Source organism: Lepisosteus platostomus, chromosome 8 (genome assembly GCF_059453375.1).
Source record: "Lepisosteus platostomus isolate fLepPlt1 chromosome 8, fLepPlt1.hap1, whole genome shotgun sequence".
NCBI lineage: Eukaryota > Metazoa > Chordata > Actinopteri > Semionotiformes > Lepisosteidae > Lepisosteus > Lepisosteus platostomus.
In genome coordinates this window covers 45342560-45361923 of record NC_142618.1, presented here as the reverse complement: position 1 = coordinate 45361923, position 19364 = coordinate 45342560, and the positions used below count along the sequence as shown (strand labels likewise).

Sequence of the window (19364 nt, the reverse complement as noted above, 5' to 3'; positions counted from 1 at the left end):
GGAGTGTCCAGAAAAGCGCTATATAAGTGTAAGGAATTATTATTAAATGTTAACTTTTACTTGAAGACAAAGCTGTCTGACAGGAAAAACAAAGGGCAGATGGCACTTTGTTTTACAAGAGTACAGGATAATAATGAGTGATCTAAACACTTTTAATGCTGATAACCTGAGAAATTCCACAGCAGAGGAAAAGAATCCCATCCACCCTCTAAACAGCTTATATTAATGTGTTTTATATGAGCTCTAAATCAATTTTTAATAAAAGTTCATTTCAGATGACAGTTTATAAAGAACGTTAAGGCACATTTGCTTATAAACTATAAACTATGTAACTTACCACCTCACCTCATAATAAGGAACGCTATTTTCACACAAAGGTTTTCTAGATCTCAGACCTTAAGTGATTTTCATGAGTACTATCTTACAGCATCGGCAGCCAGCTAAAACTACAACTGCAATATCCAGGTATACCAAAAAATAGCCACAAACTGTTAATGCCTACTCATTTTAAAATAAAAAAAATACCAACTAAGAACAGAAAGCACAATTCAAATTGAGTCTATAGTTGGGGTGGACTATCAGCTCTTTAGAACTGCGAGAGAGAACATTCTCAGGTGTGAAGAACTTCACTATATTTGAAAATGGGCACCTGAACCAGGAAAGATTAAACCAGTGTCGTAGAGCTTTTGGTGTCAGATAAGTAAGCTGGCGAGGTGTCTACACAATTACATTCATACCTTTGAAACAACTGAGGAGTGTGAGCAAAGCAGAGACAGGTACCCACAATTGTGACCTGTAGCCCCAATACAGACAAGCTCACTGATTGCTATCCCAATATTTTGTTGTAGCCCAGAAAGTGTTAAAAGAAAGCTACCAGCATGTTGGCTACATTATCCGTTACTAGCTCACAACATCAGCTCACAGAACCACGCTACAGATTATCTGCTGGCAGCTTAAGAGGACGCTATCTGCAACATGATACCCCTTGAATCTCTTGTGAGCCGACACAGCGTCCTTCTTAAAATTAGCAATACAGTGATGAGTGATGATAAAATAAGCACGTCACGACTAGAACTGTCCACTCCTGGAATGTCAGCGCAAGCAGAAGCAACAGTGACCTGAGACTGGCAGTCGTCAGGCACAAGTCGATAGCTGAGCTGGCCGTGGGCAGGCATGTGAGCAGTCTGAGGGCTGCACAAAAATCAGCAGTCTTGAATCTTTCACGCATGACAGCTGCTGAAGGGACGAGGCAAAAAAAAAGAAATCCTGAATAAGCCGTTTTGTGAGGTCCCGTGGCCGGGACAGACATTACGCTCGGCAGTGAGGGTGGACAGCTGTGGTTTTGGCATGAGGAGACAAGCTTCAACTCCTCATGCATATCTTACGTGGAAAAAATGGTGGCAAACCGGCAAAAGTGATCCAACGAGAATAGATGTGATTAGGAGATCACCCCTAGGAATCCCAAACCAGGAACAGTGACACTTTTAAACCTCTTAAATTGCATTAGGATTTATAGACCAGAAATGACAGGGGTAAATGTATATAGATTAACACCTGCCATCAAGAGGGGGCCTGCAGTGAAAGACACAGGATACACGAAAAGCCTACTTTATACGAGGTTGCAGAAAATGCTTTTGGATCCTGCCCCATTCCTCTCCGAGTGCCTGCAGCAGGTGCCTCTTCATCGTCTCTGAGCTCAAGATGTCACACATTGTCCCTGGTCATCCAAAATAATAAATGGAGCCCGTGGTTTCCTAGCAAGGTGTCCACAGCATGACCATACCATCTCTCAAGAAAACAGTAGTTGCTTATGTAACATTAGGATATATATATTGCCTTATTGAAATACAATTTCAGTATGAACCTACAGAAGGGCAGCAAGCAAGGTCCCAGGACTTGATCAATGTACTGCCATGCAGCTACCAATCACGACAGAGGGAGATCTATAGTGACAAGAAACCCTCACCCCAGCCATCACTATCTGGCCTCCTCATCGATTGGGCGGTGGTATACACTAATTATTGCATCATTCAGCTTCCATGCTCTCTGATGTCCATCACAAAACCTTGATTCATCGTTAAAGACAAGGCTCCAATTGTGCTTAATCTACCTAAGTGCAGTCCGGCTTCCAACTTTAATGGCACAAAAGACATTGTTCTCTTGATGTGTGGCATATTAGTTCCTGTTGTTCTGGATTTTCAACAGAATCGCCCCCATCACCTTTGCCCCACTCAATTTTCGCTAATGAGGCAATTAATTGTGAGGCAACAGTTAAGTCACTCAAGTGCATCACAGTCTGTCATGACTGACCAATTCATCAAAAGGGCATCAGGAACATTTAGCCAATACGCAAAAACCTGAGGACTTTATTTGTCTAAATAACATGCATGCATAATTGAATTACAATTTCATTTTATATTCAAAAGAGTTGGAGATGCAGGGAAAAAGCTGCTCGAAATGTAGCTCACCTTCATGTGTGTGAAGGTGGCGGCTGTTCTACATTACCCTGAGTCCTCCTTACTGCTGAGTCTGCTTACACTTCATCTTGGAAGTTACCAGGGGTAGTCATCTGGCCCGGGGGGCATTGATAGTTGGGGGAAATGCAAGAATGTGCCGGCATGATAGCTCGCTTAAGATACAGCACATAGCTGCAAATGAAACTTGAGAAGGAGGTCTCTTTACACCAAGCTCATAATTAACAGTTCATATGGATGCATTCAAGTGTACATTTCTGGTCACTAACCAAGGTATAGTCATTTATTAAAGACAATTACACTTAATTGCTTTCAATATAAAGCAAATTCCAATCAGTTTAGTGGGTCATGTTCATTGATAATTCTGAAATGGCACCACTGAGCAGCGTTTAATTATGTGAACTACATAGCGTAAAAACAATCGCAGAGGTGTGCCAAGGTTTATCTAACAGCTTGGCTTATATTAAATCATATTACAAGTTGCACAGAAACTGAATTCAGATCACCTTGTTTCTATTATCTTCACTGGGAGCCGCTGGGTGGTGAAAAGAGAAACTGCTGACCAAGTTGTGTCATTCCCAACAGCCCGCAGATACAAGGTTTTCGATCCAACTTACAGGGAGGGGGCAACTCTGGTCCTCAAAGGCCTCTATCCAGAAGGTTTAATAGATCCCTTTGAATCTCCTATTTCTTCGAACAAGGAAAGGTTTTAACTTGTCCAGTTACAAAAATAATGAGTTTCAATTGGGACTTGGGTTCAAAGAAAACCACAAACCTGCTCGTCCTGCAGGACTGGAGCTGTGCACCCAAGCTGTGATCCAATTACTTAACCTCTCAGAACAAACGGTTCCAAATGTTTTAAAGTTGAAGGTTCGAAATAAATATTTCATTCAAATAACTAATAATTGGGAGAAAAAGTACATGAATCATTCTGATTAAGCCAATAATTAGGCCACATTTAACAGAGCTCAACCTCAGGCCAAATGTTTCTTCAGCCTGTGCCTGGAGGAACATGGTGGATCAGTTCCCACTGCAGCAGAGATTTAAATCTCTAGTGCTAATTGATCTGCTTGCTTGTTCAGACTTAACTTGTTTCTCCAGTTAGTCCAGAGCTTCAAAAACGACCTACTTCAAGCACAGTGCTTCCAACAATGATGGTATCCGATTCACATTTCACAGACTGTGTTCTCTTACTTAACATCTGGTGTAGACTAAAAAATATTTGAAGCTTATAACCTCATCCTGAGCACATCTGCAACCAGGTTTTTACATTTAAAAGCACTCTTTCTGTCTGCAGAAAAAAAAAAAATTGAAATGGACCAATGTGCTCCGCAATGCCAAACCGTGTTTTAAAAAAAAAGGTCAAACATTGTGGAATTTTTTTACAGTAAAAACAGGAAAGAAAAGGACGATCCTGTGTCATACTTGTCTTAGAAAATCAGAAAATGATACAGGAAATCAGTCTAACAGCACTTTCAAAAACTAAAAACGTACTCTCTACATGACTGGTAATAAAAAGGCCTTCTTATACAGGGCTTTAACTCAAGCAAACAGTACTTGAAACTCCAGCCTCATTACGAAAGAAAAATGAATGGGAATTTTATCAAGACATTTCTTTTAAACTTGTACTGGACTCCGGTAGCTATCGTTTCACTTACTACTGGTATACATGAAGAACATGTCTTACAGACAGGCCACATACCCATATATTCAATGTTTTTAAGCTTTTGGCAAGTCCCTCTTCTTCAGCATCATGGATAGCAGATCTTCCTCCTCCATCTGGGGATTGCAGACTTGACTTTCTTCCTTTCCAACCCTTTATCTTAAGCACAAGGGTGGGGCGTGGCACATGAAACACACAGGAGGCCTTTTTAGTACGCTGAATCTTAACTTCGCCTCGGCGGCACCTCCCTGCACACTTACTGGAAGATGGACGGGCTTTAAACTACACTGGGAGAATGAGGCTAGATTCTCAAAGAATGCCATCACGCCTTCAACATGTTCCTGCAACATGACACAATTCTGTTTCCAGATGGCCTCTGAAGTCTAGGTCCACTGTCACCAAGTTTCACACTAAGCTGTGAACTTTGCATTAAATATGAAAATAATCAGTTATTTTCAGCACTCTGGCAGGGAAAGGGGTTCTTTTTTTTGTATTTCTTGGGTCATAAGAACATTTATAGAAGTGTATGGAACACAAATGGCAGAATAAAAAAAGACCTACAGGCACTAGATCATTTATATTGATCACACAATCATCCTTCTAGATGAAAACTTTGCCAAGCATTTTTTTAAAATGCATTAATCAAAACGGTTAAGGGAGCATATTAAATGTTTGCAACTAAAATTCTTATCCAACGTCATATTCCAAAATCTAATTCTACCTAACCAATGGTCCCATTTGCAGTCCAGGTTGGTGGTGGCATGATTTTCTTAAGAGTTAAGTTTTAACCATTTATCTTTTACCACTCACAAATATTGCCTTAGGGAGGGATTCCAATGATGTCCCACTTTGACTAATGGAATTGTAACCCGTTTGCTACAGCAAATGTTAATTAGTTCACAGGCACAAAACTTCAAGCTTTGCACATTTCCAAACTACTGTGCCTTTGGCCAAAACAGTTACAGTTATCTTAACCACAATCAACAGGATAAAACAAAAATACAGCACCAACATATCAAATATTGTGTTATTTTATGACAAATATCAAATGGACAAAAAAAAAGTAATTTGACAGGTAACACAATTAGGAACGCCACCAGGAGGCTAACGGTGACGCTGAAAGAGCAACAGTTTTCAATTGCTGAGATTCTAGAAAATGTCCGGGACTTCATAAACCCTTCAATACAGCAAAGTTCTGCCTGGAATGTCAACCTGTTGAAAGTCTTCCAAGCTCTCCATCAAAAAATCCCCAACGCATTTGACAGGCCATGAGTAAGTTCGTGAAGACGAAGAGGCAAGCACTAAACTATCCTGGTTTGTGAAGTTGGTAGAGGCTTTTACTGACTCAGGGGAGTAAACAAACCTAACAATTCAAAATATTTGAGTTCTGGATCTTCCTTTGCAATTTTTAGCCGCTTACGTTTCCCTATAAAAGTGATCAAAGTGAGCCTTTAAATTTTGATTAAAAAGTATATACAACAGTTGCCATCATCGAAGGGGTACAGAATGCCTTTGCACAGCAATCTCAGAGAAAATATAAATACAGCTGTCACATGCTAGGGCTTTTTCACTGGGCACTTTCAATTGTAGAAATCACCCCCCCCCCCCCGTTTAACAGCATGGCTATAGCAAAATTTTTATCCTTTAATGAGTGTCCTCGAGCATACACAATATAAAATCTTATCCATCAACCCTCTGTCCAGATCAACACTGCATTTATCTCAACTCAAGCACTACACCCTCGGTTACTCACGCATGCAAACCTGGCATCATTAATCTTTCTCAGATACATGCTGGCTATAGCTGTGCAGTATTAAGATTCTGACAACCAGAATCCTAGACAGTACAGCTATCGATCCAGCTCGTGAAAGAGTCTGACAGAGATATGGTATCCTCCCACATTTAAGCTTCAACTCCGAATCCTTTCCACAATTCATTCCCACAGCCGCTTTGGAAAACAATGATTGAGAAGAGCAGCTTGTGCAATCCAATTCACATTTAGAACAGCGGCTCATCCGCTGACATTTTAAGAAGTTGGCTACTGCCAGAGCATAGGGAAAGAAAGTATTTAAAAGATAGCCCACTGCAGGATTAACAAAGCAAAGCTGGATGGACACAGCAATCCAAGGTAATCACTGGATACAGTTTTCCAAGCACTCTTTAACCTAACCGTTTAAGATCTTTTGTCCATTTAGGATAAATATGTTCATTGTATAAATCTGTTGTTCAGTTTTATCACTAACCCAAAGCTAGTGAAAAATCACTTAAAAATAGCACAGCTCCTACTGATCCAAACAGGGACGCCACTATTGCCAAACGGAATGGAAGTTTCTTTGGAGCAATACATCTCTTACGTCAGGCTGGTACTGAACTAAGCTGCAACAAATCAATACAATAGCACACACAGGGACTTCACTGGAAGACAACATTTTGGCATCTTTTCAATTTCTGAAAAATTGCCTGCATTATCCCACCCCCTCTATAGCGGGTCGTGCCAACAGCTAGTGCCACAGCAGTCTTCCCTGTCCATTCTGATCACACAGACATTCCAGTCACACGGCTGGTACTTCCAGCGCCCAGTTAGTTCAACAACCGAGCTTCTGTTTGTCAAAATATTTTAACTGGGAAAAGCCACGGAGGAAGACAACTTCATTCGCCCCATTACGACCGTCTTCTTTTTTTTCCCCACTTTAAATCGCTTGTCAGTAAATCTGTAACATACAGGCCAAAAACAGTAAAGAGCAAATTAAAGGCACATTATGGTCAGGGTAGTTTTCTCAAACTCCTTTGATAAACTGCAGCAGCAACAACAAATTACTGGTCGCACAGCTGAAGGGAAAATGAAACCCAAGACAATTTCAATGTACATGAATGGCATAGAGTACCGTCAACCACTTCACTCAATTTGGAAAACCATCTTTAAAAAAAAAAAACCCTAGGCTGACTGCAACTAAATGAACCCCAGCAGTTTCTCCAGACTGAGCAAATTAATGTTTCTTTTGCTCAGTTTACATGAATCCTCTTAACTACTCAATGTACCTCATCCCTGCTATTCGCTTCCTGAGGAAGTCTGTTGGGTTGAGTTGGAGATGATCGACAATAACGCAAAGACAAACAAACGACGAACTGACAACAGGAAGCACGTCTTCAACAAACTACCTGGCTACCCACCTGCCAATTCCCTGGACCACAAAAAAAGGACTTAAAAAAGCACAAGAGGCTTGATGGCCTCTCTTCCTTTCTCAATCTTTTAAAAGGTGATTAAAAAGAAGTAACTTTTCAGAGGCAGGCTCTGACAGTAAAGAGCGGACGACGTTAAAAGAGACAAATGTTTTAGGAATAAACTGGCAGCAAACGTAGGAGGCATAGGGCTTGGCAAGAGATGTTCTCTTAATGAAAGCATACAGGCTTTGGCCTAATACTATAATAAACACCAAATAGTTGTCCAAATAGCCACATAATAAAGTCCAGTGAATGTTATAATCTGCTATGAGAATGCTGACGTTTTGAATACTGCATCTCCTGGTGAGAAAATGTACACGTTATGTCAATCTCACCCAAGCTATGATGGGCACCTTCATCTCTCCCCTCACCTAAAGATGAGAACCACTACAGGACTCTTAATGGATCAAGAAAATGCTAAAGAAATTAATTTTGAGATAAGCTAGGTCATATACTAGGTTGATGGCTTGTGCTTTGCGTGTTCAGGAGATGATTAAACCCACATTGCAGGAGATTTATTCTTGAATAACGGAAGGTTTATCAACGCTTCGCAGCTACGCAGAATCTATCTGGCACTTGGCGCTAATAGCATCCGAGTTAAAAAAAAAAACTTTTTGGAAACCAGGAAATCCTTGGCGTTCATGGGGCTTACTTCTGGATCTCTGAGCAATGCACAGCATGGGAATTTTCTCATAAGGAATGTCATTCCATTTTCATGCTGGGTGCATACAGCTGTGCCTACTGGAGATATTTTACAATTGTGTCCCTCAGGCATTTATAACAAACTGATGTATGACTGGGATTACTTTCTGCAGTATATTACCCAATTTTTCAATAAGAAATCGCAGGTCAGGAAAGCCTGGTCTCAACAGACCCTTTAGCAAACACCTTGTCATTAATTATACTGCAATTCACCTATAAAACCCTCTAGAGTAGCTACTGTACCAACACTACCACATAACTTGCTTACTGTGAATTTGATCTGTCTACAACAATGCAAAAACATCCAGGGCCTAGAACAAAAGATGAATAAGTAACCAACCATGGCATATTCTTGCACTCGTTCACAGTTTTTCCACCTAACTGCTTTCATGTCATGAGAAACCCTTAACTTCCCCCCAAAAAAGGGAAAAACGCATTCATAATCAAAACTTTTTTAGAACACGTTTCTAAAGCAGCATGTGGACTACCAAAGTTCGCCAAAGATGATCCCAAATAACATTTTAATTCCAGAAACACTCACTGCAAAGAATTCAGCTCTGAAATATGGAAGACCTAAGGAAAATCCAGTTATTCTGAGGAGAACGCAAATCTTTACAAATAAAATGCTGGCACACTTAAAAGATAAGCAAGCCTGCAATCTCATTTGAATGTAATCCTATTACAGGAATTTTTGTTTGTTTATTCTACAATGTTAACAAATTACAAAGGACTCTGAATATTAAAACCTACAAGCTTTGTTTTGAGAAAGAAATTTGCTAGACTCCAAATGAACAAGCACCAAGTGGATCACCTTCATAACAAAAAGGTGTATCTTGGGGTTTAACTGTTGCAATCGAAGCGCTGCGCACACTAGGTTGGTGTAAGGCGTGACGCGAGATTTCTAGTCATGCCTACAAACTTTTATCATTGCCCCAGATTTTCTTGTTCTTCTAATATACTGGAGTTGCAATACAAAACCCGCAGCCTGATACCTACAGAGGAAAAGCTTTCCTGTAACATCCAGTCCTGAACTAATACAGTTGTTCTGGCCAGTCATCTTCAACGTACACTAAACATATTTGGCATTCTGTAAGAAATAATAAAGGCATCTCCAATGGCAGGAACTGGAGAAAATTATTTCAACCATCCAACAGCAATGATAATGCATATGTCCCAATTATTATGCTTTGGAATCTTTCCCCTTACAAACTAAAGACTATTTTATTGACTTAGTCTCACATTTCTAAAACGCGCACCCCGTACTTGGGAGTGCAAACTCAGCCAAAGCAGAGTGATAATGATTGCACACATGCTTTGGGAACCTGAGACATATTCAGAGGTGCAGCAAAAAATAAATGACATGTGGCTTTTCAAGTGCTTTTCAAGTGCGACATCACTCATTACTCACAGAAGACCAGTGAAAATCGGACGAGTTGGATTATTACAGTAAAGATTCTTTACTTTCCCACAGCAAACAGAAAACAAATACTTTTGCACTTGTCAAGTTCCCAGGTACTGTTCTCTCTTACTCAAAATTAACTCCAACATTTTTCCAGGCTACATGAAGTGTAAAAATAAAATGTATTTTTCCCCATACATAAAGCAGAAAGCCCTACATTCTCACTTTTAAGTATTTCTCATTAGGAAAATGGTCATGCAGGGAACTGGTCACGCAAACGTTTTGATGAAAGTCTTGTACCACTGCTACTGGCCCATCCTCTGATCTCTTATTCACACTTAGTGATTAAAGAATGAGGCAACATTGGCAGCAACTTCAACCAGCTTCAATGCTGTTTCAACTTCAATGACAATGGACTTTTGTTTTGCTGTGGGTGGGGATTTCAAGTTCAGTTAAATAAAGATTATTGTATTAAAAAAGGAAGAGTACCTTTAGGAGGAAGAGGCAAAGTCTGGAAAACTTAACCCATTACTGCAGTGATTACTTCTTCACATCGGGAGTCTCTAGGTACTGAAAAACGGTTTTGGACTTAAACAAGTCCAAATTACTCAACGCCTCGATCAAACATTGAAGGAGAATTAAAAAAATTAAAAACTGGGGCAAAAAAAGTTAATGAAAATGGAACAAGACTGAAGAGTTGTACGCCTGCTTAAACCTGGACCTTCAGTTTTTCCCAGACAAAAATCCAACACTGGCAAGCAGTGGCAAAATAAAACCGAGAGAGCTCGATTTCCCACTTCCAGTGTAAAGTAAACCCTGTGAAACGAAAACAAGCAATTCCTGTCTGTTTTCACTAGGGCCACTCTGTTAAAAATGAGTCTGTTTGGGAAGACATCTATCACAATGTAAGGATTTCCATAGCGGGTCATCACCCATGACGCGGATGGGGAGGGAAAAAAGTTACTGAACTTTCCGAAACATGTCTTTGCAAGAATTCCAGTTACTTTAAAAACCAAAAGGAATGAACTTTCTTACCAACTAAGTTTGATTAGATAGGCTGGAAATTCAAGAATAGTCACATTTGCTTCCATACCTACCAAAAACACAACAGCAAAGTCATCATGAAATGACTGAGGACATATTCAGTCTCATTTCTATTCTCGACTGTTACTCACCCTATATAGTGCAACAATAAATGTCACTATGGTCAAATGTAAGCAAAGGAATTTGCAAGAAAACTGAAAACCTATGGTTTGCACTAGAAAGGAGTTCTGAAGTTTGAACAAAACAAACATGATTTAAGGATCTCTATTAGACTGTGGGACTAGGATACAAATACAAAAATTATATAAGCTTATGTAGTTACATTTATAGCTTCCCAGGTCAAGTGCAAAATTAAAAGATTTCAGTGGTATAAGTTTTGATTTAACCAGTGTAACTTCACACTACAAAAACATTACTGAACTGCTCCTACAAAAGCAAACTACAAAACGTAAGCGTTAAAAGAAACAATAAGATAAGGAGAAAAGGGCCATGAAACAAGTATATTCCAGTTTCCTGAAATGAAGCAAAACAGTTTTATCTGTGTCTAGAAATGTAGGTTAATAGTCAAACTTACCACCCTAGCTGCTCTCTCCTGAGATTCACATTTTCTGCAAAACCAGGGGCCAGTAGGGACTTGAACAATGCCATAACATGCTGCAATCAGGATAAAATTACAATCAGTATGCTTGCAATATCTGGGTACCGTAAGAACCATGATGCACACAGACCACAGAAGAGCCATGGAACTTTGAGAGTGGGGCTGACAACATTCGTAGCTCCTTTTCGAAATGAAACACAGCATGTGAAGAATGATCAGCAGCAATACGTGATGTGTGATGTGATTTTTTTTTTTGTCTGAAGCGTTGGGATAAAAATCTCCAATAGCTTTTAAAATAACCCGATGTGCTGGTTCTGCTAATGTGGGAAAAAAAAAACAACATTGTTCATAAACTGGACAATGCAGTCACTGCCTGGCAAATGTGTTATAATGTCCAAGGAAGAAAAATCATTCATCGGTACCTACTCATGTATCTGCACTGATGTCTTTAAGATGTGCCAGTGTCCATGTACCTGGGATGTAGTCTGTCAAAAACCGAGCTCAGACCAAAATTAAAAGAGTGGGTGCCAGTGCAATCTGCACATTATGGGTGATTAGTGGGTTTCTGATTTAACCTGTTAAAGGCCTGTATTCTTTTGTATCTTTTAAATAAATACTGCAGATGAAAAAGAGTTAGGGTCTGCAAATCCTTTTGGAACTTCTGAAGTTTTCTGCTCACTTTTCAAGCAAAAAGCCAGGGACCAAAAGCAGTCTGAACTGAGCGCATCGGTGACACCTGAACCAAAACAACCTGTACTCCCAGCTTCCAGAAAGAGGTTGCAAAAGGTTAAAGAACTCCTCATAAGACAATGATGTGGGTATACAATGAGAACATGTTTACTTCAACAGAGTTTCATAAAGGTTTTCCTGGTTATCACCTGGTTACAAATAAAAATGTGAAATATGCTCTGGCTCGAAAACCATTCATAAATGCCCCGTTAAGATTTGCTTTCCTCTTAATAAACTGAAAATGCATTGACTTTATCAGCCCATAACAGAAGGGGTCTAAAACAGGCATCTCATTTGTAAAATATTACAGTACATGGACCAAAGTTGTATTTGCCTAACATCTCCTAATCACTAACAGTACAGCTATACAGCAGAGTTAATCAAAGTTTTTTTTCCCCCAGTCATGAGATGTTATATTGTAAGTAAAAGGTATAAACACAAGTTTTGTATCATAAGCAGATGTGGTAGCTTAGGACGGGTTACATATAAAAATTCCTCTATATTCCTCTTAAGGTAACAGCGGAGCAGGAAGACCAGACAGGACCAGGGAGTTGTAGACGTCAATCGCCATGGAAACGTGTCATCCTAAACTTTTGGAAAAGTCGTATGTCAATACTAAGCAACCGGCACCGTTTAAAAAAGGGTAGAAGCCTAACAAAACACGAGTATTCTCTTACAGACCACGCAATTTGACATACGAGCAAGTTTTCCCGCAAATAACTGTTTTCATTACCATTCGTCCTTGCTCAGAGTGCCACCTGTATAACCGTGCGCCCTCGTGTCTTCACACAGAGCAAATGTCACTGGGAGCACACGGAGCTCTCCCACGCATTATTAAAACTACAGGGAGAAATGTAGTGGTTTTTTTTATCATTAGCAACTCCCCAGAGTCAAAATATTTCAAATCGCCAAAAATATATATATATAGAGGGAAAGGGGACAGATAACCTGAATAACTTGCAGAGGGAGATGAAACTGATCGTTCACGTCTCCCCAAAGCGTGCAAGCACCGCCACACTGAAGCCCACCTGAAGCCCCCTCTGGACGAGAGCAGGAGAGGAGCGGAGTCTGGATGCACAGGCTGAGAATTGCGAGCAGGAGTTCCTCTTGACTGCGATCACATGACATCTAGCTGCTCTCTCTCTCTCTCACTCTGCTCCCCTCGGCCGGAGGCCGTTTGGTAAACACGTCCTCCTCGCTTCCTTCCTCCCCGGTCTGTGCCTGATGGGGCCTCGGAGTTGCTGCTCCTGCTGCTACTGCAGCGTGAGCGATCTGCCCTCCCCCCTCCTCTCCCGCTCTCAAATAAAAGTACACAAGACACGCAGGTGCTAAGGGGGACGAGCGGGGGAAGGAAAAAAAAATAGAGCGATCTGAATTACCTTGGTGAACAGCGACATTGCAGCCATGCCCGTCACAGTAAACCAGTGGATTCTCAGCCCAACCTCTCTCGTCTGAGCAAACGCAACAGCCTCCAATCATCTCCTTCATATTATTCGAGAAGTAGTCTTCTTCCACTGCCAGGGACGGCTCGCTGGATACCATCTATCGGAGGGGGAAAGTAAAGCGTACAGGACAAAAGGAACGAGCGTTTTCGGAGGGTTTCCTCGACACTTTCCCCGGGGTTCGGCTAGGTTCCACTTTGTTGCAATGCCATGTTGTTTGGTCGTGGCTCCCCCTACTCACGCCGTAATAATTCACTCACACACAGCACGAGCTTGGGACTCTCGGCGAATGGGGCTGCCAGAGCGCATGCGCACGGGGGAGAGCCTCTCAGCCCGTAGCAGGAAGGCAGAGCCTTGCGAAACGGGCGCCATTTTGGCTCAATCCCCCTTTTCACCGTTTCCCCCCAAGGCGAAGCCATTTTGGCTCTTTTCCAACACGTCAGCGCGGATCTATCATTTTACAAATCCCGTATTTAATTTGATTTAACAAGTATATGGCCTAGAGCGGAGATTCTCAACTCCGGATCTGGGGGCTCGAACTGCAGAAGGATTTCTCAAAGCGCTTTTGAAAGTGTCAAAGCCAAAGGCTGTCGAGAAGGAATCATTTGGTTCGGTAAAACTTTAATTGGATAATATCACACTTCATCCAGGTTACGACCTGTTTAGAATTTAAGCAGACATACAAAACTATTTTTATGGATTGGAGCTGATTACCTCTGTCCTAATATTTTACATATCCGTTTACCGTGAATAATAAGATTTGGAACTCCAATTTAAGACATTTAATCAGTATCCCTGAAATAAGTTAGTATTTTGTTTATATGTGGGGTGTCCTTCGTGCCTTGGTATGAAAGGAATAGTTAGGCCATTCTGTTTATTTTCAGTTTACAAAATTATAAATGCAGTAGTAAAATATGAAATAATAACACGAGTCTTTCGTAACTTCGGTTATTCTAACTTCAGTTATTAGCTCGGTGAATTTCACATTCCTAAATGCTTAGATAAACATGAAACAACAAGCCCTGGTGCTATCTGTAAAATATATATTTAAAGATACTCTAGAAACCAGACATGTGGTCATGCTCTGTTGTACTGTGGAAACAACACTGAAGTAGGCCTGTGTGCTTTTAGCTCTTATGTTTGTCTCCCGGTGTGATCTGATGCGCAGTCACGCTGTTTTGCAGTTTAAGAAAGGTTTATACACTGAAATATGTTCTGGGTGGAGCCGAAGGGAGATTCTCGCAGCGCCCCGGCCTTGTTGTGTAAGAAACAGAAGCGAGACTGAGGAATCCTGTGCTTTGTGTTGACCGGGAGGGAAATTAAGAACTTGATGCAGAGTCTAAAGTAGCCTTTTCGTATTAACTTTCGTAGTAACTGTTTGAGAGGGTGAGTTCTCTTGCGTTTTACCACTCCACAACTACCAGAACAGGAATGTGTTACTTTTTCCCGAATAAATAGGGGGAGGGGTGCACTCTTGGGGAGCTGTTTATTTTATGGACAATCTAACACATTTTACTTCCGTTTTGGATGTTGTTTTTCGCCCCCCATCCAACTGCAAGCGGCGAATGGACAGTACAGTGAAGACTCTACATTGCTGTAGGCTTTTGCTACCTGGCTGCTTCTTTTTTTTCCAGATTAGTTACGGTAACACAAATTGTACGGTTTACGGGGACGCGAAAGGCAGATGTGTGGTATGTACTTGAGAGTGTTCTAGAAACGTAGCGATAGGCGAAAAACAACCGCACGATTATCTGTATTTTGCTTCTGTAAACGCCGCTTATTTTGTGAATATTTAATACACGAGCAATAATACTTAAAGACTAAATTCCTCTGCCTCAGTCAACGTTTTTTATTCTTGTTTTAAGTAATCCCCGACCCCGTACATTATGAATGAAACATTCCGCATCGAGCCATGTTCTTTTTTAATTTAACAAATATTTGTTTTATCAACCTAGTAAAGCCCTATATTAGAATGTTTTAATATACTTTTCCTTCTGGATTCGATGTAGGAAAGTGTAATCCGAAAACAGCTTCACATCCCCTATTATCTTGCTTAAGTCGCAGCCCTCGGATCAATTAATTGGGAAGCTGGCATTCGAATCAAACTTTTTATTTCACTTGTTGGCACTTCAAAAATGCATTACTTTATACAGTGCCTCGATATAATTGTTATTATTGTAACTCGTAAATCAGTATTGCCTATTTATCGCGTGTATCAGATCAGCGGACAGTAAATACATGTTGAAATCTGAAGGCGATACAATGTAGACAGTTCGTTATCAATTCTATATAAAATAATACATAATCAGCGACTTTCTTCGTCTGTTTTATAAATATCACCTTTGTTACTTTTTTCCTTGGACGCAGACAACAAATCTGATTACTTTTTCCTTCTTTTCATGCGGTTTCTGTGTATTTTCATACTGAGAAGCAGCAATAAAATAAACTGGATAGTTTTGTAAATAATTTAAAACTAATATCTACTTAGGGTTAGGTATCTAGGATTTGGAAAACAGAGCGCATTGCACTGAAAAGCAAATGTATTTGAAAACGGTGTAAAGTTAAAGTGAGCTTTTTCAACAGGATATCTTTCCTTCATTGATTTAAGAAGCGCAAAGTATCGCAAAACAGAAGCACCAGCTCATTTTGAATTACATGTTCGCCATTTGATATACTTGGGTGCACGTTATGTCAAAATACCATGCAATTGTAGGTTTTACATTTTTCTAGAGTCTATTACTGGGCGTATCATTATGTTAAACCCTAAAATACTGCGTATTTGCCCGAAAGATTCTGTTTTATAAAATAAACCAATCCTAAAATCTGCGGAAAAAGTAGATGCGCAAAAATTTTAAAAACAACAAACATCGAGCCTACAACATTTGTTCTTGCAGAATCTTCGAAAACTGTCTGAAATACGTGTAGATCAAGCAGTCAAGTGGTCTTGTGGCAAATGCAGGAGACTCCCAAATTGAATTCTTTGATTTGTGTGCTAAACAATTTACATTTAAAATTAGTCCAACATCTCAGAGGGCAATAATGAAAAAAGTATGTTTGAGGTCTACACCCTAAGGTTAACATCTGAAATGCTTGTTTGTGACTAAAAAGGTGTGACTGTTTTGCAGATTAATTCCTGCACCGCATAACAGAATACATCCAAATGCACGCACACATATTGTGTACTGCATGCTTCTCCATTAAAAAAAAACCTACGAATTGATAACACCAAGCTATATCATTTAGTGCAGGGTCATATGAATAGATTATTGTGATTTCTGTATAACATTTTTCTGAAATACATTAGTTTACAGCAAGTTCTTCCATTTTTGCAGTAAGCTCCTTTTCTTCCAAATGGTTCAGTTTTCTCAATTGAACCCATACAAAATACATATCTGGTATTCAGCTTCTGCAACTAAAGACTCTGAATGTACAAATTTACACTGACTAACTCAAAACATTTTTACAAGTTTCATTTTACTCATGTATTTATCACGCTAGCCAAGCATAGCAACTTTTTCAGTGTATTGAAGGGAGAAGAAAAAAACTTTTTCCCCCTCACTCGTCCTCTGTCAAAAAAGATTATCATTAAGCATTTCCATTTCTTTATATTCAAAATGTGATAATTACATCCTACGTCTCTGTCCTGCCCATTAAAGATGCACTAATTGGTTATTCCAAACATTCTATAGTTGGTTGCATCTCTACAATACACGCTGTATAGTCTTCGTTTCCAGAGAAACGTAATATGTTTGCCAATAATTTATGGGGCACACGAGGCTTCTCTATAAAGTACAGAAAATGAAAGGTTTTTTTCTGAAGGACTGTCAATTATTTGCTTTAATTCTGGGATGCTTAAATGCAGCTTCTACATTAAGGATAAGGCAAATGTAAAACACAAAGCAGGACAACCTACTACAGCCTAAGAAAACAAAAAAGGGTTCAAAGGGACTGCTGCACTAGCGGTGCTACTGAAATAACAATGATTTTTAGTCGTGGGATATGATTAAGTCAAGGTCAACCTATTTTTCTCTAGTTAACTAAGCATTATTTCTGCTAAGCTTAAATGCTTGTATATACCTTAGCTCTCCATTTTGTGTTCAACTGTATTTTCCAAATGGTAGGTCTGTATTAGTGTGGCGATTTTGTCAGTGCTATATTTTTACGCGAGACTCTTCATCCAACTGTAGCTTAGACTTAAGAAAGTTCTACTTTATTAACATGTCAAACAGCTGCATGAATGTCATTGATCATCAATAATGAATACAAGTCTTATTTTGCCTGGGTCAGCATTAAATAACAAATCTCCCACCCACCCAAGACAGACACACACCTTCAACAACATCTGGTATCCTATTCAGCCCCACAAGCTGTGTTTCAGCTTGTCATGAAATTGCTGTTGAAGTGAGGACAATTTTTAAAGAAGTGTTAGGAACCCAGGAGTAGGTTCTCTATGCCATGAAATTTTATGTGAACCGATCTTATTACCTTACTACTATCTTATTTGAAACTATTTTTGGCTCTATATCTATTAATTCCCCAGTTCAATTTTGAACCACAGACACCAGAATGTTTGGGTTTTTTTTGCTTGAACTGAATGAATTGTCTCAACTTTATTACACTGTACTCACTGTTTTGCATTTATGAATTAGGTTAAAGCTCACAAAACTGAGGTTTTATTTCAGCTTCCTTACCCTTTCAATGAGCACGATACTTAATGTCAAATTCTGTAGATCTTATTGTTCTAAAGATAAATAGAGGGAAATGTTGTATCTCATCTTCTTTGATGTATTTTTTAAAAAAAAGAAACATTGAACCTGTATGTTATATGTGCCACCACTGTTGGTTTACTGGAGCACATCATAACATTTCAGTGAATGAATAATAAGGGTTTTGTGGGGAAATTGAGAGTCATGGGACTTGTTTCCAAACTAATTATAGGAGCAGAAGAACCACATTTTCACTAACTAAAAGAAGAATGCTTTGAATTGCTAAAAGTGCTAACATAAATCCTTAAAAGTAAAATCAGCTTAGCAAAGAACATTGTTATTAAGAAAGTTGTTCTGAAAGGTTTGTCAGGAGACACAGTTTCCAGGAATTAGAGTATTTGCTCAGTAAAATATTTTGTCCCTGAAAATATTTAAGCAGGCCGTTTCTTCGGTGCTGCCTGACATAAAGTCCTTTTGCTATCAGTATTGAATAACTCAGCATGACATGCTTTTTAACACCCAAACTTTGTTCTTTGGCTGAGATACACAACAGATTAAGTATTTATCAGTCTTGCCATTCAGGATTAATATTGCTAAAATATGAACATGTTCAGTGTGAACTGTAAAAATGTTCATTTAAAAATTTGTTCTAGTATGATCTTATAAAATATCCAATATTTCCACATCTTTTATGATAGGAAACAACTTATTTAGGTAATTTTTTTTTACAAAGCACTATATTTTGGGGGAAGCGAAACTAAAAATCACAACTGTAAATTTTAAATAAGCCTTGGTCACACAGCAGACATAGAACCACTGATTTTGGATATACAGTATGCAATAATTTTACTAGTAAATTGATAAGGGTCTCCTGACCAAGGGGATAGTATAAACCTTATCCACAATGTTAATTACTAATTTCATCTATTTTTAATATCACATAAGTACAATACGATGAGTCAGACAGCATTGTTTTCAGATTCACTAAGAAGCCATGTGATAGTGATGTTAATTTTATTGATGAATTGTTTTGATTTTAAAAATATTTAAATGACAAGATTCTGTTATGTCACAATGATTACAAATTAGTATACTCTACAATAATGCATTTTTTGTTATACATCCTACATTGGTGAATTAAAATGTTCTTTTACAAAGTTTATGAAAAAACAACTAATAAACTGAAATAAAGTACTAGAAGGGACACACTTTAGTCGAGGGGATAATAATTCTGGTGTTAATAAATGTATAAGATATTATAAATAGAACATACTACCATCTTTAACGAGCTCTAGAGTCAGGGTTAGTAATGTCTGAGTTTGTGATCAGGATTATGGATTTCTTACTAACATGCAAATGCATATACAGTAGATTTATGTCATTTA

General features: G+C 39.2%; 1 protein-coding gene across 7 annotated transcripts in view; it reads right to left on the bottom strand.

Moving 5' to 3' along the window:
• The window catches only part of mllt10 (MLLT10 histone lysine methyltransferase DOT1L cofactor), an 89516-nt gene extending 75935 nt beyond the window's left edge, over positions 1-13581 (bottom strand). For 3 of the 7 annotated variants that reach the window (XM_088643663.1, XM_088643664.1, XM_088643665.1), the window contains exons 1-3: positions 13211-13581; positions 11079-11158; positions 4177-4296 (exon numbers count right to left, since the gene is read on the bottom strand). In XM_088643663.1, the coding sequence (XP_088499789.1) occupies positions 4177-4296; positions 11079-11158; positions 13211-13373 (363 nt within the window). In that variant the 5' untranslated portion in view covers positions 13374-13581. The remainder of the gene's footprint in view (positions 1-4176; positions 4297-11078; positions 11159-13210) is intronic. The other 4 variants (XM_088643666.1, XM_088643669.1, XM_088643667.1 and 1 more) reach the window with 2 other exon arrangements.
• Between the last annotated feature and the right edge of the window lie 5783 nt (positions 13582-19364).